The sequence below is a fragment of the Cottoperca gobio genome, unplaced genomic scaffold (genome assembly GCF_900634415.1).
Source record: "Cottoperca gobio unplaced genomic scaffold, fCotGob3.1 fCotGob3_155arrow_ctg1, whole genome shotgun sequence".
Taxonomy (NCBI): Eukaryota; Metazoa; Chordata; class Actinopteri; order Perciformes; family Bovichtidae; genus Cottoperca; species Cottoperca gobio.
In genome coordinates, this window is record NW_021166812.1 from 157,501 (window position 1) to 178,159 (window position 20,659).

Sequence of the window (20,659 nt, forward strand, 5' to 3'; positions counted from 1 at the left end):
GGTGCTCCGACGATCTTACTGCGACCGATCACAACGGCGTGTTTCCCAGCCACGGACACGCCTACACAGGAAGTCACAGGTGAAGACTCGACTGGATTCTGTTGTTATTTAAAGCTGCTCACAAACTGTGGGGTTACTAACACTTTAGGGTAGAAGTGTGTGTGTGTGTGTGTGTGTGTGTGTGTGTGTGTGTGTGTGTGTGTGTGTGTGTGTGTGTGTGTGTGTGTGTGAATGAAGCAGAATGAACTCACCTGTCTGTCTGATGAGCTCCATGCAGCCATTGGGGGTGCAGGGGATGAAGCAGTCGCTCAGATCTCCTCGAGACAACTTCCCTGCATTCATACAGCTCAGACTTCAAACACACACACACACACACACACACACACACACACACACACACACACACACACACACACACATACACACACACACATACACACACACACATAAATAGGAAACAGTAAAAAATAAAGATATGGACACTTCCTGTGGACACTCACCCGTCCACGTCTTTCTCTGGACACACAGCGTTGGTGATGAGTTCAGTGTCGATGGAGCTGACGGAGTCCAGAGGAAGCTGGACGATCAGGCCGTGGACAGACAGGTTCTGGTTGACAGACAGGATGCTCTGCAGCACCTGCAGGATAACAGGAGACAGGAAGTCATCAGCAGGAGGGCTGCACCACTGAGTGAGGTGGAGGTTTGTTGGAAAAATATTCTTAATAAACCCACAAAGTCAAGATCCAAATCAAATAAGAGTAAGAAGGAGTAGAGTTATATTACATAAGAGAATATGAACTCCCACACTGGTTGTAATACAGTGTGCTGCTCAGAGGAGTAAATGTCTCTGCTGCGGAATTTAAACTCAGATCAAAGCAAAGAACTAGTTTGGGTCAGTTCTTCCTTTTATACACAAATGGTGGTTTGCAGGAGGGGAGATGGTCTTCACCCCAAAGTGATGAATGATCGTAGATCTGCAGTTCAGCAGCAGTTCACACCTCTGTCCTCTGCTGTGACCGAGCAATCTGTATTTTATACATTAATGTTATTAGGGTGGATGTTATTAGGTGGAGGTTATTGGGTGTAGATGTTATTAGGTGGATGTTATTAGGTGGAGGTTATTGGGTGGAGGTTATTAGGTGGAGGTTATTGGGTGTGGATGTTATTAGGTGGATGTTATTAGGTGGAGGTTATCGGGTGGAGGTTATTGGGTGTGGATGTTATTAGGTGGATGTTATTAGGTGGAGGTTATTGGGTGTAGATGTTATTAGGTGGAGGTTATCAGGTGGATGTTATTAGGTGGATGTTATTACGTGGAGGTTATCGGGTGGAGGTTATCGGGTGGAGATTATTAGGTGGATGTTATTAGGTGGAGGTTATCAGGTGGATGTTATTAGGTGGATGTTATTACGTGGAGGTTATCGGGTGGAGGTTATCGGGTGGAGGTTATTAGGTGGATGTTATTAGGTGGAGGTTATCGGGTGGATGTTATTAGGTGGAGGTTATTGGGTGTCGATGTTATTAGGTGGAGGTTATTAGGTGGAGGTTATCGAGTGTGGATGTTATTAGGTGGATGTTATTACGTGGAGGTTATCGGGTGGAGGTTATTAGGTAGATTTTATTAGGTGGAGGTTATCGGGTGGAGGTTATTAGGTGGAGGTTATTAGGTGGAGGTTATCGGGTGGAGGATATTAGGTGGAGGTTATTAGGTGGAGGTTATCAGGTGGAGGTTATTAGGTGGAGGTTATTAGGTGGAGGTTATCGAGTGTGGATGTATGACTGACCTCGTCCTGCGTCGTCGTGTTCGGCAGTCTCAGATGTTTTGCATCGATTCCAATCTGCGGAGAAAACACTGAAAGTTTAATCTGACGGAGATCTTTCAGTCAGACTGAGAAAACATTAACATTTAGTTTATTTACTAACTTTGTGTGTAAAAGGTGATTGTGTTGATGTGAGTCATGAAGTGGGGAAGCTTCATGCTGATATCTGTTAGTTATATGTTTGACCCTGTTCACCTGTAGTGTGTACAACATGTATGACTCTGTTCACCTGTAGTGTGTACAACATGTATGACTCTGTTCACCTGTAGTGTGTACAACATGTATGACCCTGTTCACCTGTAGTGTGTACAACATGTATGACTCTGTTCACCTGTATGACCCTGTTCACCTGTAGTGTGTACAACATGTATGACTCTGTTCACCTGTAGTGTGTACAACATGTATGACTCTGTTCACCTGTAGTGTGTACAACATGTATGAATGTTACAATACATATCTTTAAAGGAGCTTTTCTCTAAAGGAGCTTTTTCTCACACTCTTCAGCAGAAATCTCCACTTCAGCAGCACTTACATACACCAAACTTTCCACTTTCATTCCTCTCTATATTCTGAAGCTTTGTGCAGAGGGCTTTGTTCACATGTCACTCACAGCTCATGTTATACAGCATTAAGTGAAGTGTCAGTAATGAGGTGGAGAAGTTTCAGTTGATATCTGTTAGTTACATGTTTGACCATGTTCACCTGTACGCTCTTCACTTAAAGCTGCACGATCAATTATACGTGACATAAGTACGAACTTTACATAAGTGCGTAACTTCTGTTAAAACAACGGGACACTAACTGGTTGATTGAACGTGTAAATAAATATGACGTGCGGATGACGACTCGCGGCAACATGCAGCATGTAAATGTGTCACCTCGGCTGCAGCCTTCAGCTTGCTGCTGATGTACAAGTTCGAGTCGTCTCGGTCTCCCACCTGAAACAGGAAACACTGTGACATCACCAGGTGACAAAACAAGGGAAATTACTCAATGTTGCTGTTGTTGTTGCTGGTGATGTTGTTGATGGTGTTGATGTTGCTGTTGTTGATGTTGATGTTCTTGACGTTAATGTTGTTGATGTTGTCGATGTTGTTGTTGTTGCTGGTGATGTTGTTGTTGCTAATGATGTTGTCGATGTTGATGATGTTGTTGCTAATGATGTTGTTGATGTTGATGCTGTTGTTGATGTTGTTGATGGTGTTGCTGTTGATGTTGATGTTGTTGCTGGTGATGTTGTTGATGTTGTTGATGTTGTTGATGTTGTTGATGGTGTTGCTGTTATTGATGTTGTTGTTGATGGTGTTGCTGTTGCTGTTGTTGTTGATGTTGACGATGTTGTTGATGGTGTTGCTGTTGATGTTGTTGATGTTGTTGATGGTGTTGCTGTTGATGTTGATGTTGTTGCTGGTGATGTTGTTGATGTTGTTGATGGTGTTGCTGTTGATGTTGTTGATGCTGTTATTGATGTTGTTGTTGATGCTGTTGCTGTTGATGTTGATGTTGTTGCTGGTGATGTTGTTGATGTTGTTGATGTTGTTGATGGTGTTGCTGTTATTGATGTTGTTGTTGATGGTGTTGCTGTTGCTGTTGTTGTTGATGTTGACGATGTTGTTGATGGTGTTGCTGTTGATGTTGTTGATGTTGTTGATGGTGTTGCTGTTGATGTTGTTGCTGGTGATGTTGTTGATGTTGTTGATGTTGTTGATGTTGTTGATGGTGTTGCTGTTGATGTTGTTGATGCTGTTATTGATGTTGTTGTTGATGGTGTTGCTGTTGTTGTTGATGTTGACGATGTTGTTGATGGTGTTGCTGTTGATGTTGTTGATATTGTTGATGGTGTTGCTGTTGATGTTGTTGCTGGTGATGTTGTTGATGTTGTTGATGTTGTTGATGTTGTTGATGTTGTTGATGTTGTTGATGTTGTTGATGGTGTTGCTGTTGATGTTGTTGATGCTGTTATTGATGTTGTTGTTGATGGTGTTGCTGTTGTTGTAGATGTTGACGATGTTGTTGATGGTGTTGCTGTTGATGTTGTTGATGGTGTTGATGTTGTTGTTGATGGTGTTGCTGTTGTTGTTGATGTTGTTGACGGTGTTGTTGATGGTGTTGCTGTTGATGTTGTTGATGGTATTGCTGTTGCTGTTGATGTTGGTGAAGTCTTGATGTTGTTGTTGATGTTGTTGCTAATTATGTTGTTGTTGCTGTTGTTGCTGTTGTTGATGTTGATGTTGTTGACGTTAATGTTGTTGATGTTGTCGATGTTGTTGTTGTTGTTGCTGGTGATGTTGTCGATGTTGATGATGTTGTTGCTAATGATGTTGTTGATGTTGATGCTGTTGATGCTGTTGTTGATGTTGTTGATGGTGTTGCTGTTGATGTTGATGTTGTTGCTGGTGATGTTGTTGATGTTGTTGATGTTGTTGATGGTGTTGCTGTTATTGATGTTGTTGTTGATGGTGTTGCTGTTGTTGTTGATGTTGACGATGTTGTTGATGGTGTTGCTGTTATTGATGTTGTTGTTGATGGTGTTGCTGTTGTTGTTGATGTTGACAATGTTGTTGATGGTGTTGCTGTTGATGTTGATGTTGATGTTGATGTTGTTGCTGGTGATGTTGTTGATGTTGTTGATGTTGTTGATGTTGTTGATGGTGTTGCTGTTGATGTTGTTGATGCTGTTATTGATGTTGTTGTTGATGGTGTTGCTGTTGTTGTTGTTGATGTTGACGATGTTGTTGATGGTGTTGCTGTTGATGTTGTTGATGTTGTTGATGTTGTTGATGTTGTTGATGGTGTTGCTGTTGATGTTGTTGATGCTGTTATTGATGTTGTTGTTGATGTTGATGATGTTGTTGATGATGTTGATGATGTTGTTGATGATGTTGATGTTGTTGATGATGTTGTTGATGATGTTGATGTTGTTGATGTTGTTGTTGATGATGTTGATGCTGTTGTTGTTGATGATGTTGATGATGTTGATGATGTTGATGATGTTGTTGATGATGTTGATGATGTTATTGATGATGTTGATGTTGTTGATGTTGTTGTCCCTTTAAAGAGTCACAGTTCGTTCACATCTTCTTCAGCAGAAACCCTTACATGTGGCTCCTGATGAACCTGCAGGACTCACCTGTTCACACACTGAGCCAACAAAGTCAAACACAAACAGCCTGAGAGAAACCGAGCGCCCACAGCTGAACCGGATTCAGCCTGATTGAAGCTGACTCTCCAGGTCCGGGTCAGGGTCCAGGTCAGGGTCCGGGCATTCTGCCTGGTGCAGGTTTTGTTATCAGTGTCCCTGACAGAAGCAACTGCAGCACAATGTGTTTCATCTGACCAGCAATCACAACGAGGGCACAGGTACAGCACGGCGGGGGGGGGGGGGGGTATACCATACAAACTGGCACCTGCTTTATTGATAAACATTCTCACACACACACCGTTGCCCAAGGACACATGCTTTGTGCTCTGGTTTGAATTATATTCCAACTGCTGGTTTGACGAAAACAGGAAAAGCACGTGGATTATTCCATCCATCCATTGTCTACCACTTATCTGGGGTCGGGTCGCACTAGATTATTGTTTTTGTTTTCTTTAATTCACACACAAAAAAGGAAAACCTAAATATAGCAACAGTACATTTGTTTGTCCTGCTGGAGAAGAAGTGGAGGGAACATGGGGACACAGAGAGACACACAGGGACACGCAAAGACGCACAGGGACACACGGGGACAGAGAGAGACACACAGGGACACGCAGACACATGCAGAGACACGCACAGAGACACACGGGGACACGCAGAGACAAACAGCGACACGCAGAGACATATGGTGACACATGGAGACACACAGAGAGACACAGGGACATACAGAGACACAGAGAGACACACAGAGACACACAGAGACACACAGGGACACACAGAGACACACAGGAACATACAGAGACACAGAGAGACAAACGGAGACACACAGAGACACACAGGGACATATAGAGACACACAGAGACACACGGGGACATACAGAGACACACAGAGACATACAGAGACACAGAGACACACAGAGACACAGGGACACACAGAGACACACTGGGACACACAGGGACACGAAGAGACACGAAGAGACACACAGGGACACTCAGGGACACACAGGGACATGAAGAGACACGAAGAGACACACAGAGACACACAGGGACACACAGGGACACGCAGAGACATACGGGGACACACAGAGACACACGGGGACACACAGCGACACACAGGGACACACAGGGACACACAGAGACACACAGAGACACACAGAGACACACAGGGACACACAGACACACAAAGAGACACACAGAGACACACAGGGACACACAGAGACACACAGGGACACACATAGACACACAGAGACACACAGCGACACCCAGGGACACACAGAGACACACAGGGACACACATAGACACACAGAGACACACAGCGACACCCAGGGACACACAGAGACACACAGAGACACACAGGGACACACGGAGACACACTGGGACACACAGAGACACACAGGGACACACAGAGACACACAGGGACACACATAGACACACAGTGACACACAGACACACAAAGAGACACACAGAGACACACAGAGACACACAGAGACACACAGAGAATGTAAAGTAAAAATGTAAAGTAAACATTTTGACCCCAACAGAATACGATTAAATGTTTAAACCTTCGTGTGACAGGCGGCTCTCACCTGCAGGACCACCAGACCGGGTCTGAACCCTGAGAACTGACTCTTCATCTCCTCTACCTCCGCCTTCAGCCGCTCCCTCACCAACCTGCACAAACACCAAACCCCGTCAGGGGACTTAGTCACCGTCACGTCCCCCATTGGCCATTCTTAACTGTCACCATCTTGGTTTTCGCTCTACCTCTATGTTTCTCAATTTGAAATAAAGGTTGATGCCCCAGGGCAGCCTTACAGGTAGAGCATGGTGTGACGGACTCACCTGGACGTCTTGTTGCCGGAGACGACAGTTGCCAGGGAGCGCCTACTTCCTTGGCAACCAGAGAGACGGAGCGAGAGACTGACCAAGGATAACATGACTGAGAGAGAGACAGGTAGAGACAGACAGGTAGAGATTAAAATCCTGATTTTTAAAAGTAACTTTCAATTAACCCTTCAAGCCATTTACAAAAATACATCCAGCTTTCAAAACACAAAAAGATTATTGAATGTTGTGAGTGAAAGGCCGAGAAGGTAAAAGACATTTTACAGCCTGTTTTACTCATTTACTAAAGTAAACAAAACGTCTGGAGGACACTGTATAAATATATATATATATATGTATCTCACATCACCTGTCTCACATTACAACATTAACTGTGTTTACAAAAATACATTTTGTTAAGTGGAAGATTGGAAGAAAGTTTGTGCTGCACGCGGTCGGTCCGGCAGCCGGATGCAGACTGGAGGCTAATAACTTCCAGTCTCAGAGTTTTAAAGGAAACATCATATATATATATTCTAATCATATAACATCTGAGACAACTTGCAATAGAAGGAATAATTGTGTTGATGTGAGTAATGCAGAAGTGTTGACCCTGCAGCAGCACAAACACACAGTTTACATGTTAATGATTGAAAAGTGTTCATGTGTCTGTGAGAAAGTCTGAGTCTCAAATAAAATGAAGAAACACCTTCTAACAGCCTGAACGTTTCCCATCATGCATCTGTGCAGCTGCAGACACACGTTTAATAATCTCATTAAATATTTAATGAGAGAGAGCAGGCACTCACCTGAGAGACGACCGGAGAACTACTGACACACTGTAGGAGTGTGTGTGTGTGTGTGTGTGTGTGTGCGTGTGTGTGTGTGTGTGTGTGTGGGCGTCTCTCTGAGTGTGTGGAAGGTCATTAGTGCTAAAGGTCCAGACAGAAAACTTTATTTATTCATTGACAGGATGCTTGTTTCCTGGTGTTGTATTAATAAAGACAGTTTGTGTTGCATTTCAATAATAATAATTAAAATAAGAAACATGAGAAAAACATTTCCAAAGAATAAGACGTGTTAAAGAGTGTCTGTTGTCCAGTGTGTCACATTTAGTTTCACATTTATTAAACTGCTGTTTGTCCAAACGGAATAAATATTGTAATCATTACTGTGAACATGTGTGAATATACTAATATATAATTAATAAATATATATGATACTAACGTTAACTCGCCTCAGCAGGTGCCGTGCTGGTTGTGTCCCTCAGGAAACACACATTTCATATTGTCAGACAACTTATTATGATTACTGATATTATTCAGAGTGTGGTCACACGTGCTCATTGGATTGTACAGTTTGTATAATTGTATGTTTACAGGGTACAGCTCATAAACATCAGTTAAACATGAGGAGAGGTTTACAGAAAAATAAACCTTTTATTATTATTTATTATTTTTCTTCCAGGAGATGCTGATACGACACTGTGGTTATGAAAACTTATAATAAGGTGTGTTATAATAATATATAATAATATATACCTATAGCAGGGAGCGTCGTTCAGCTGCCGGGGGGGGGGTTCTGTTCAACAGAGCACAGAATCCATCTGCAGACGTCACTAAACCCCTGAAATGTGTTTACGCAGCGAAAAGTGAAAACCTGTGTCCTGGTGGAGTTCTGTAAATATGATCTTCACATCAGGACCTACTGGGCATGAAATAACTGAACCAAGCCAGATAAGAAGGCGAGCCGTGAGTTTTTATTCTTCCCTCTACTCCAGTGAGTATGAGGGAGATGAAACACTCCTCGGAAGGTTCTGTGATTCACTGCCTCAGGTCTCAGAGGAGACCAACTCACAGTTAGAGGGGCCGTTGACTATGCGGGAGCTGCAGGTAGCTTTACAGGCCATGCAGGGAAGGCGAGCTCCCGGCACCGACGGCTTTTTTAAATCCTTCTGGGACATTTTATCAAATTATCTTTTAATGTTTTTAATGAAAGCTTGGCCTCTGGTTCCATGCCGATGTCCTGCCGCAGAGCAGTGATAACACTTCTGCCTAAGAAGTAAAACCCGCATGACATTGATAATTGGCATCCTGTGTCTTTGCTGTGTGTGGATTATAAGCTTCTGTCCAAGGCTCTGGCCACCAGGCTGGGGGGGGGGCTATGGAGCAGGTCATATACTGGGACCAGACCTACTGTGTGCCCAGCAGGTCCATGGTAGACAATGTCCACATAATTCGAGATGTTTTGGAGGTCTCCAGCTCATTGGGCATTAATACTGGTCTGATTTCTCTGGATCAGGAAAAGGCTTTTGATCGGGTTGAACACAACTTCCTCTGGAAAGTAATGGAGAAGTTTGGGTTCAGCGCTGGTTTCATAGGCAAGATCAAGGTGTTGTACAGTGAAGTTGAGAGTGTGCTGAAGTTCAATGGTAGTCTGTGTGCTCCTTTTAGAGTGTGTAGAGGGGTCCGGCAGGGCTGTGCTCTGTCAGGAATGCTCTATGCGCTCTCCCTTGAACCTCTCCTCAGAAAAATACGCTGCAACCTACAAGGTCTATTTCTACCTGGTGGTAGTAGCAGCATTATTTTATGAGCGTATGCGGATGATGTCATTGTTGTCATCGGAAGCCAGAAGGAGGCAGATATTTTAACCAATATTGTAAAATATTTTAGCACGGCATCGGCAGCGAGGGTGAATTCGAAGAAGAGGGAAGCCCTCGCTGTTGGGGAGTGGCTTGGCGGTCTCCCAGTTCTTCCCCAGAGCCTCACCTGGAAAAGAGATGGAATAAAATATCTAGGTGTGTTTTTAGGAAAAGAAAATATAGTCCAGAAGAACTGGGAGAATATCACTGAAAAGACTGAGGGAAGGATTTCCAAATGGAAATGGCTGCTCCCTCAGATGTCTTTTAAAGGTAGGGTTTTGGTTTTAAACAACCTTGTGGCATCCCAACTGTGGCACCGTCTGACCTGTGTGGCCCCTTCCTCAGGCCTGTTAGCTAAAATATAGAAAACTATGTATATATCTGTTTTTATCCAGAGAGGAGGGGGGACAGGGCCTAGTCCGCCTGGCCAGCCGAACAGCCACTTTTAGACTCCAGTTTTAACAGAAATATCTTACCGGTCCGGCTGATTTGGTTTGGAGAGAAGTGGCCAGCTGTATCCTCAGATGCGTGAGTAACCTGGGGCTGGATACTGCTCTGTTTTTAACTGATTCAAAATTGTTAAGGGTAAGTGAGCTGCCTCCATTTTATCAGAGTGTTTTTAAGTGTTGGGCCCTTTTTGACCATAAACGGTGCCCAAAGTCTGACTCTCTGCACTGGTTGTTGATGGAGCCTCTAATTCACAGGGCCAGGCTGGACGTCAGCAGCAGCATCTACCTGAGCCCAGGGCTGGGAGAACTGACCAGCCCCCTGCTCAAGGTCACTAATCCAGCAAAACTGTTGTTGCACAGAGCAGACAAAACAACTTTCTATGCGAACTGTGTGAAAAGCATCAATAGAAAAGGCCTGTGCAGCAGACCCTCCAATGTGTGGAGCAATAGACTAGGTGGAGAAAGCGGACCGGGTCCACAGTGAAGGATTTTATACAAACCACCCCTCAAAAAGCGGACTGCGGACCTTCAGTGGAGGATTTTACATGGTGCTATCGCTTCCAATGCTTTCATCTCTGTTATTAATCATGCTGTTTTAAATAATTGTCCGTTTTGTAATCTACGTGAGACTGTCTTCCACGTTTTGACTGAGTGTAAGAGACTCGCCAGTTTCTTCTCTCTTTTAACATTGGTTTTTAGTCTCTTTGATGTTATTTTACTAAGTGTTTTTATCATGGGAGCTGCCTACACAAAAGATAACAAAGAAAAATGTCAGCTCCTAAACTTCCTCTCAGGAGAAGCCAAAATGGCCATCTACATAAGTAAAAAGAACAGAGTGGAAAACAGAGAAGGGCAGGAGGCAAAAGCAGTGTGGCTGTGCAATATAGACTCTGGCTCGAGTTCAGGTTTTATAAACATATAGGAGACATAGACACTTTTACAAAGTTGGTGTTTTAAAAATATTATCTGTTCCGTCAGTGATGACGAATTACACTTTGCACAAGCTTTTATTGGATAGTTTTTTATTATTTTTCTGTTAGCCCTTTTAAACACAAGCCTATGCAAACCCCTTTTCTGGGGCGCGGCATGATTCGGGGGTGGCCCTTGTTGGCCTGCGGTGTTGTTTCGTGCACGGCTGGATCGATTTATTTGGTCATTTGGTGTTCCGGCTGTTCTTTGAATGTTATTTGTTTTTGGTTACTGCAGGTCATTGTTTTCATTTTCCCCCTTCTTGATCTGTGATCTGGAATGGTTTTTGTGTTGCTGCATCGGGTTAGCACACATGGGCCGGGTGTGATGGAGGTGGAGAGAGGACGTGCTATGATAATGATATTGTTAGGGATAGTTGTTGTGGCGGTGATTTGGATCGGGCGGTGCATTTGACGTTTGGAATCTTTGCTTGTCGCTATGTCACACTCGCACATAGCATGCATCATTCGGCCGGTGATGGGTGATGGGTGGTGTGTGTGGGTGGGGCGGGGTGACGATTGGAGGTTTCAGATGTTGGATGTATTGCTTAGTTGGATCGCTCAAACACTCAAATGAGGTGGCTTTGTGGGTCGATGCGAGTCATTTTTGACCCATGTTGTGCCTTAGAAGGGTAGTGATACAAAAATGATTGTTTACTATTGATTTGTGATGATAAAGGGTTAAATGTATATATTTTGTATTTGTTGTTTTAAGCACTTTATTTTAAAAGAGTTTGTACAAATGAAAAATATGTAAATAAAGTGTTTAAAAAAAAAATCAAATCAATCTCCTCTCTCCCTCTCCTCCCCCTCTCTCTCCTCCTCCTCTCCTCTCCTCTCCTCTCTCTCTCTCTCTCTTCTCCCTCTCTCCCTCCTCTCTCCTCTTCCCTCTCCTCTCCTCTCCTCTCTCCTCTCTCTCCTCTTCCCTCTCCTCTCCCTCTCTCCTCTCTCCTCTCCTCTTCTCTCTTCTCTCCTCTCCTCTCTCCTCTCCCTTCTCGCTCTCCTCTCTCTCTCCTCTCCCTCCTCTCCTCTCTCTCGCTCCTCTCCTCTCTCTCTCCTCTCCTCTCTCCTCTTCTCTCCCTCTCCTCGTCGCTCCTCCTCTCCCCGCTCTTCTCTCCTCTCTCTCTCCCTCCTCTCTCTCTTCCTCTCTTCCTCTCTCCCCTCCTCTCCGCTTCTCTCCCTCTCCTCCTCCTCTCCCTCTCCTCTCTCCCTCCTCTCCTCTCTCCTCCTCCTCTCCCTCTCTCTCTTCTCTCCTCTCCTCTCTCTCTCCTCTCTTCTCCTCTCTCTCTCCTCTCTCTCTCCTCCTCTTCTCTCCTCCCTCTCTCCTCTCCTCTCCTCTCCCTCTTCACTCTTCTCTCCTCTCCTCTACCTCTCCTCTCTCTCTCCTCTCTTCTCCTCTTTCTCTCTTCTCTCTCTCCTCTCCTCTCTCCTCTCCTCTCTCCTCCTCCTGCCCCTCTCCTCCTCCTCTCTCCTCTTCTCTTCTCTCCTCTCTCCTCTCCTCTCCTCCTCTCCTCTCTCCTCCCTCTCTCGCTCGTCCTCCTCTCTCCTCCTCTCCTCACTCTCTTCTCTCTCCTCTCTCTCTCTCTCTCTCCTCTCTCTCTCCTCTCTCCTCTCTCTCCTCCTCTCCTCTCTCCTCTCTCTCTCCTCTCTCCTCTCCTCTCTCTCTCCTCTCTCATCCTCTCTCTCTCCTCTCTCCTCTCTCTCCTCTCTCTCTCTCTTTCTCTCCTCTCTCTCCTCTCTCCCTCTCTCTCCTCCTCTCCTCTCCTCTCTCCTCCTCCTCTCATCCTCTCTCTATCCTCTCTCCTCTCCTCTCTCTCTCTCCTCTCTCATCCTCTCTCTCTCCTCTCTCTCTCTCTCATCCTCTCTCTCTTTCTTTCTTTCAATGAGAACTCATCCCCCTTCTCCCCCCTTTCCTAATCTTAAAAACTGTACTATCATTAAAGGCATAAATAATCCCCAAAGAAAAAAGAAAAGTTCCTGTCCTGCCTCCTTCCAGTATGATAATTTTCTCTCCAGTTTACAGATTTTGGCCTTTCCCGGATTTACTACAGCATCACGCAGGGCTCCAAGAAGAACGGCAAAGAGGGGGGGACGATCAGCTACATGCCACTGGAAGCGTTTGAATTATCGTACAGACCTACCCGAGCCTCCGATATCTACAGGTACAAGAGCACCGAACAGCACTGGGATAAGAATGTTTTCATATATTAAATAATAACATATTTATGGAACTGGAAACTGGATCTGTCCAATGGCCATACCTTTGCATGGGGCCGAGGTGGCTCATTTGGACACCAAAAACCATTCCCTTTGGGGGCCTTCCCGGGTGCTAAATCAGGGAGGGGGCCCTATGTCGACTACATTTTAGGCCTGACACGATGGTCAAAGAAGTTAAGCTCCACCATCTTCCACTGCAGAGACATGGATTTTCAAAATGCCGTCTTTTTTTGTGCAAGTCAACCCATGAACACCAAAGGGAGCAATCTCCAGGGTATTGCCATTGTTATTGCCTAATTCCCATTGTTAGGGGTGTGGCCACAGGCGAGTACCGTTTCAGGACGCGATGAAAGAGCTACATCATTTTTCACATTACCCATTTGTCTCAGTGTTTACAGACTGTACATACGACCCCCTCTGTCCTTAGATCCTCTGTCCTCAGACCCTCTGTCTTTAGACCCTCTGTCCTTAGACCCTCTGTCCTCAGACCCTCTGTCCTTAGACCCTCTGTCCTCAGACCCTCTGTCCTCAGACCCTCTGTCCTTAGACCCTCTGTCCAGTATGAATGTAAGCATCAGTACAGACCTTATATTATATTATATTACCTTGTATATATATATATATATATATATATATATATATATATATATATATATACTGTATATATATATATATATATACTGTATACAGTATATACATATGTATATTTTTGGTATTTCCGAGGGCTCACTAACCTTGAGGCCACCCTGAAGGCCTGTTTAAACCTTCCTCTGCTGTAGATAAACCGCCCGATTTAGTGGTGCTTCGCATCCCTGGACGATATCAGCGGCCAGGCTGTGGAGCTTTCTGAGTTGACAGGACTCATGGAGCTCATGAAGAGATGCTGGGCCCAAATACCCAAACAAAGGCCCTCCACCCTTGGTGAGGAAACTCCTCCTTTTACTTCTGAAACTATAATGTCTTTTGATGCCTGGCTCTGACGATACATCTTTACTCCATGCGGTGTACAACAGACTATACAACTGAGACAGAAGAGCTGTATAAGATGCACAAACATGCCATTGATGACAGTGCCAGTGAGGAACAAACCTCTTCATAAACACTTGAGTCGTCCTGACTTATTGATTTTGTTTATTTATTTTTTGTCCTAAAAGCTTTACAATCTGTATATCACACAACTCTCTCCATGTGTGTAACATCAATAACAACGTGCAGGATGTGCAACCTGCTCTCACTCCCATGTTATCAGTCTTCTTCTTCTTCTTCTTCTTCTTCTTCTTCTTCTTCTTCTTCTTCTTCTTCTCCTTCTTCTTCTTCATCTCCTCCTTCTTCTTCTTCTTCTTCTTCTTCTCCTTCTCCTTCTTCTTCTTCATCTCCTCCTTCTTCTTCTTCTTATAATAATAATAATAATAATACATTGTATTTGTAAAGTGCCTTTCAAAGCTAAAAGCAACCTCAAGGCGCTAAAATGCAGGACAACAACAACAACAAAACAACAACAACAACAGACATAAGAGGTTACGGCTCCACAGGCCACCGACCTGTGGAGCCCTCAGGTGTTCTGGGATGGAATTCCATAGGTGGCTGAGCAGAAGGCCCGATCGCCTATGGTGCGGAGCTTGGTCCTGGGGGGGTGGAGCAAAGTATTTTTAGAGGAGCGGAGGTTGCGTGTGGAGGTTTGTTGGGGGAGGAGTTCCTTGAGGTACGGAGGAGCATTTCCATGTATGCTGATGGGTGAGTAGGGAGATTTTGTATTCGATCCTGAATGAGACAGAAAGCCAGTGGAGCGAGTGGAGAATGGGTGTGATGTGGTTATATTTTCGCACCCTCATCAGGATCCTAGCGGCGCTGTTTTGGATATATTGGAGCTTTTGAAGGCTCTCGCTTGGAATCCCGATGAGGAGAGCGTTGCAGTAGTCCAACCTTGAGGAGACAAAGGCGTGGACGAGTTGTTCAGCATCTGACAGGGAGAGTGTGGGGCGGAGTTTTGCAATGTTCCTGAGGTGGTAGAAGGAGGTCTTGCACAGATGTTTGATGTGGGTGTCAAAGGTCAGATGAGGGTCAAATCTTACACCTAGGTTGGTGACTGATGGTGATAGGGGTATGTTTTGGCCAGAAAAAGTGATGTGGGTTATGGGGGATGTTACGACCCGGCTCTGCAAGGGAAAAGGGAGTAACATATAACCAGATGTTGATGGTAAATAAAGTATATTTCTTAATAGAATATGGATAATTGGCAATCAATTGCTTTTAAATAGAAAAATGGAACACAGAGAGGGCTCTTAGCATAAGAGCATAAGGCATCAAGGCCAAACTAACAAAATTAAAACCCAACCTAAACAACTCTAAAACAAAACTCGGGGTGAAAGCTAGATTCATACAAACAAAGCATAAATATCACCAGAGCACCTAGCGTGCTTAACAAAGCTCTAGTTCCACAGGCTGACGATCAAACTGTCCCAACTAAACAAAACTGACAGTTTGCACGGAACACGAAATGGCAAGTACAATATATTACGTTCAATACCCTATATCCGAGCACAACAATCACAGACCCAAACAGAAATACATATGGCTGTCAACACCAGCAGCCCCGACTGTAGAGCTGGCTAGGCATTTGTATTCTCTGCTCTCTCCTGTGTCTGGGATTGGTGGCTGCACATGTAGCCGGTCTGCGACTGACACCACGATAGACTCTGCGTTGTGTTGGATCAGGAAATAACGATGAGGAGAACTTCTGCCTTTTCAACCAGCATTTATTGTCTCAAGGTTCGGTGAGAAGCCACATCCAGCGCCGAGCAACTCTCTACCCACATGCCTCCTCTCCTCAGCGGAACCCCAAAGCATATTTAACCAAATAACACTTCTCGAAATAAATATACAAAAAGGAGTATTATTACAACAAAATATGAACAAATGGATGTTTGTGAAATATAAAACATCATTTACACATCGCTTACACATACTAGTGGAACGAGCTCCAGAACAGCAGGAAGTCAGATTATCTGATCTCACGTGAACATTTTAAAAGTCTGAGTTTATTTAAATACATATTCACACCTGTCAATACTTTTCCTGCTTGAATTATATGTATTTACTGTTCTTGTACTTTTACAACGAGACTGTTTCAACAGGATTTAACTCACAGCAGACGCAAACTGGAAATGTTTCAGGTGTTCAAGTTTCAAACCATGAGTTGGTCCTTTTTTCTTAAACTTTTACATTAATTATGTTTTGTTTAACAGACTTCTGACATTTTACATTTGCATTGTGTTGACAACAGACATTAACTTACTTGTAACATTACTCTGTTACAATTAAAACTCCTGCATTCAAAAAGTACAAAAGTATCGGCATAATACCAGTTCACTCTTCTCACCGTCAAAATATGGTGAGACGTATCAAGTATCAAAAGTGCTCATTCTGCAGAATAATATATATTATATCATTTTAAAGTTATATTTTGGGGGTTTTCATGCCTTTATGATAGTGGGAAGTGCAGATTGTGAAAGAGAGGAGAGGAATGATATACAGCAAATGGCTGCAGGTCGGACTCAAACCAGTGGCCGCTGTGGCAAGGACTCAGCACACTCAACAATGAAGTTTCATGATATCTGTTAGTTACAGATTTATTCTGTTCACCTGGAGTCTTGCTTCAAAACCTAGCCGACACGCACACGCACAGATGTGGTGACCTCTGACCCCACTGTCAAGTAAATAAACTCCTGATTGTATTGAGTCACACTTAATGATTATCACATGTACTTGTACACCTCAATCAAAATGTATTATTACACAACATGTATTTCTGCACAAATGTATAATGAGCACTATATTAGTTATGAATGTGAAGCACTGTAGGTTCTCTTCAAAGAGTTTCAGGTCTACCTCCATCTCGTCACAACAAGACGGCCCACCAAGGGTCATAACCGCGCCAACATGGACCAATGAGGGACGACGACACCCTTCTGTAGAGAATATAGCAAAATGTTTATGATGTTTTGGTATCACTTTCACTTTTACCAACAGACAGCTAACTGGCTCTTTATTGATTCGGACTGTGGACATGGTGTGTGAAAGTATCCTCGGCTGAGGGTATTTTTGAAATGCTGTCATCATCACTTTAAATAAATAAGTATCTTGATCATCTAGAAGTTTACTGGATTCATTTGAAAGACTATCACAGCGCCCTTTGGGCTTCAAAACCCAACACCACCCACACCCGGCGTGAGTGAGAACCGTGGCTGTGATTCCCCGCGGAGACGAAACTTTCCCGTCAGGTCAGATATTAAAGTTTAAAGTTTAAGTTTAAAGAACTCTGAAATATTTACGCGTCCGTGGGAATTATCTGTTTAATGTTTCGACTTCGTGTGAGGGAGTCTTGTGTGATGGACAAACGTCACTCCCGAGTGTGTTCGCTGCCAAACTTCATCGGAAAAACTATCATTTTAAAACATCCGAGCTCGTTGGCAAACAAACACCTCTCGATTCCTAAGTATTCCTGACCACACTGTCACTCGGCATGTGTTCAATCGGCCAGGCTTTCTTGTTTAAATAAAGAAGTATATATTTTTAAACCAGCTTTGATCGTTAACAATAATCCGAATCCTCCAAAACCTACCGCGGCGGGCTGTAGAAGAACTGCGTTATTTAAAGAGTTGACTTTAAAGAAATTACACTCTCTAGAAATAAAGAGCTTTTAGAAACATCCTTACTAGGCAGAGTTCCCCACAATACTCTATGTATATCGAAATTATTTAAAGCTATGTTGTACTTTGTGTATGCCTTTGCTGCAGAGCAAAGAGACGGTAAATGTTGTAAGTTTTAAAGGGAATCTGGTATGGTTCATGCAGAGGCGGGAAACCTCCTATCCGAAAATATTAATATCAATAGATAGTGTGCAAACACGTGACACAACTGTGTGAAGTATGCGTGCAACGCCATGTTGGATGATATACCAAATCAACAATGGCGCCTAAAGCGAACAACAACAACAACAATACAACTCCGACTTCTTCAAAGTATTGTGACTCTCTGGATCCTCTGCAAAGGCAAGATTCAGAGAAAAAGTCCAAATTTGCGGCCGTGACCTGTACACGCTACAGCCGTCGGATTATATTGAGGATTTAGATTCATTACCGCCGATTGAATATCCGGATATTGTGAACTAACTTGTGTTACAAACGTCGTGGGCAACCAACGCACAAATGAAGGCGTACAAGAGCTTAGATGCTTATAATGTCTTTGTTTCTGACTGGGTTGGTAGTCTTCTTACCAAACCACTGAAAGATGACAGGGTGCTCGTCCATGCCCGTGTAAATCACTCTCAAAGAGCTCGAGATACACCGCTCAAGCCGTGGTTTGTGAGTGAGAAGAGCGGCGATGTTATCCTCGCACACTGTGATTGTATGGCTGGAGTAAGCGAAGTATGTTCTCACATTGGTGCTTTGCTTTTCTCAAGTGAAGTAGTCTCAAGAATAAGCCAAACAAAAACATGCACAGAAGAAAAGAGCAAATGGCATCACATGTAAAGAAAGTGCCTTATTTACCAGACAGCGATGTGGAGAAGTAAGGTCTTACAGTGTTCGGGTATATCAGAAGCACAAATGTTTAACGTAAACATTGAAGCCATAGCTTTAGCATGAGCTCTTACCAGATATAAAGTGGAGGCCACACACACGGTGAATTGTGCTTCTTCTTCCGTTGAATCCTCACGAGTTATGTTGCTAAACCAGCTGACGGCGTTCGGTGGACAGCAACTCATCCCTCTTTAGTGGATCGTTGTTTTTGATGATTGTAGGAAATCTAAAGAACCGTTTCTCTGGGTCACGAGTAGCGTTATGACCACAACTATGAACTGTGCACACGATTGGCGTTTTCTTTCAATCTTAGACGTTTAAATACAAAGAAAATTACGAAGCGTTTCAGCAATTCACACGCGAACGGGCGCCGTCTTGGTTGTGTATATCATCCAACATGGCTGATTTAATGGTTGGGACGTAAGCGTGACGTCACATGCACACGATCTATACACGTTGATAAATACGTTTCTAAATATACTAACTAACAATACGTGAACTTAAACACACCCTGACATTCAGTTTGTGTTCTTTAACTCCAGCCTGTATTTCAACATCAGGAGCATTTCAGTGTGTTGTTGTTTTTCTTAAATCAATGAGGAAACATGGACTTTTGTTGAGGAAAAAGATGAAGAACTCGGAGCTTGAATGTCGAATCAAAACGGCAATCTTCTAGTTAAATCGATATATTTATGAACGTGATAAGTCAAACGTAGAGAATATTCTCAGGTGAGGACACAATCACATCACCGTTTCCACAGACTGCGTGGCTAAGAAACCCCCAGGTTGCTGTCTGACGGCTCCGCTAAAATGTGTACAAGGAGTTGTAAACATCTCATCTAACACATGGAGCAGGCGTTGACCTCCTCATTGGTCCCCGTTGGCGCCATCACGCTCCTCCGTCAGCAGTCAGGAAGTGATGGTTGTTGACCTGTTCTCTTAAAGGGGAAGTGTTCCTATTGTGTTTACAGTCAATATTATGCTTATAATACATACAGTGCAGAAAAACATATTGATTGAGGTAGACAAATACTTATGATAGTCTTTCAAGTGTGGATTAATACAATCAGTAATTTACTTCACACTTTGTAAGAAGTATTGATACCACTGTGTAGAAGTACCGTGTTACAGTAAAAGTACTGATACCACCGTGTAGAAGTACTGTGTTACAGTAAAAGTACTGATACCACCGTGTAGAAGTACTGTGTTACATTAAAAGTACTGATACCACCGTGTAGAAGTACTGGGTTACAGTAAAAGTACTGACACAACCGTGTAGAAGTACTGGGTTACAGTAAAAGTACTGGGTTACAGTAAAAGTACTGACACAACCGTGTAGAAGTACTGGGTTACAGTAAAAGTACTGATACCACCGTGTAGAAGTACTGGGTTACAGTAAAAGTACTGATACCACCGTGTAGAAGTACTGGGTTACAGTAAAAGTACTGATACCACCGTGTAGAAGTACTGGGTTACAGTAAAAGTACTGATACCACCGTGTAGAAGTACTGGGTTACAGTAAAAGTACTGATACCACCGTGTAGAAGTACTGGGTTACAGTAAAAGTACTGATACCACCGTGTAGAAGTACTGGCTTACAATAAAAGTACTGACACGACCGTGTAGAAGTACTGGCTTACAGTAAAAGTACTGACACGACCGTGTAGAAGTACTGGCTTACAGTAAAAGTACTGATACCACCGTGTAGAAGTACTGGGTTACAGTAAAAGTACTGATACCACCGTGTAGAAGTACTGGGTTACAGTAAAAGTACTGATACCACCGTGTAGAAGTACTGGGTTACAGTAAAAGTACTGACACAACCGTGTAGAAGTACTGGGTTACAGTAAAAGTACTGATACCACCGTGTAAAAGTACTGTGTTACAGTAAAAGTACTGATACCACCGTGCAGAAGTACTGTGTTACAGTAAAAGTACTGATACCAACATGTAGAAGTACTGTGTTACAGTAAAAGTACTGACACGACCGTGTAGAAGTACTGTGTGACAGTAAAAATAC

The 20,659-nt window shown here is 43.6% G+C and overlaps 2 protein-coding genes across 2 annotated transcripts in view; one reads left to right on the plus strand and one right to left on the minus strand.

The window, feature by feature from the left end:
- The window catches only part of LOC115004606 (C-1-tetrahydrofolate synthase, cytoplasmic-like), a 9,580-nt gene extending 2,895 nt beyond the window's left edge, over positions 1-6,685 (minus strand). The window contains exons 1-6 of the mRNA XM_029426283.1: positions 6,548-6,685; positions 2,699-2,758; positions 1,785-1,838; positions 501-637; positions 252-352; positions 1-61 (exon numbers count right to left, since the gene is read on the minus strand). The exon at positions 1-61 is cut by the window's left edge and continues 76 nt beyond it. Coding sequence (XP_029282143.1) covers positions 1-61; positions 252-352; positions 501-637; positions 1,785-1,838; positions 2,699-2,758; positions 6,548-6,685 — 551 coding nt within the window. The remainder of the gene's footprint in view (positions 62-251; positions 353-500; positions 638-1,784; positions 1,839-2,698; positions 2,759-6,547) is intronic.
- A 1,977-nt stretch (positions 6,686-8,662) lies between these two features.
- Positions 8,663-20,659, plus strand: part of LOC115004607 (inverted formin-2-like) — a 31,419-nt gene continuing 19,422 nt past the window's right edge. The window contains exon 1 of the mRNA XM_029426284.1: positions 8,663-8,677. Within this exon, the coding sequence (XP_029282144.1) occupies positions 8,663-8,677 (15 nt within the window). The remainder of the gene's footprint in view (positions 8,678-20,659) is intronic.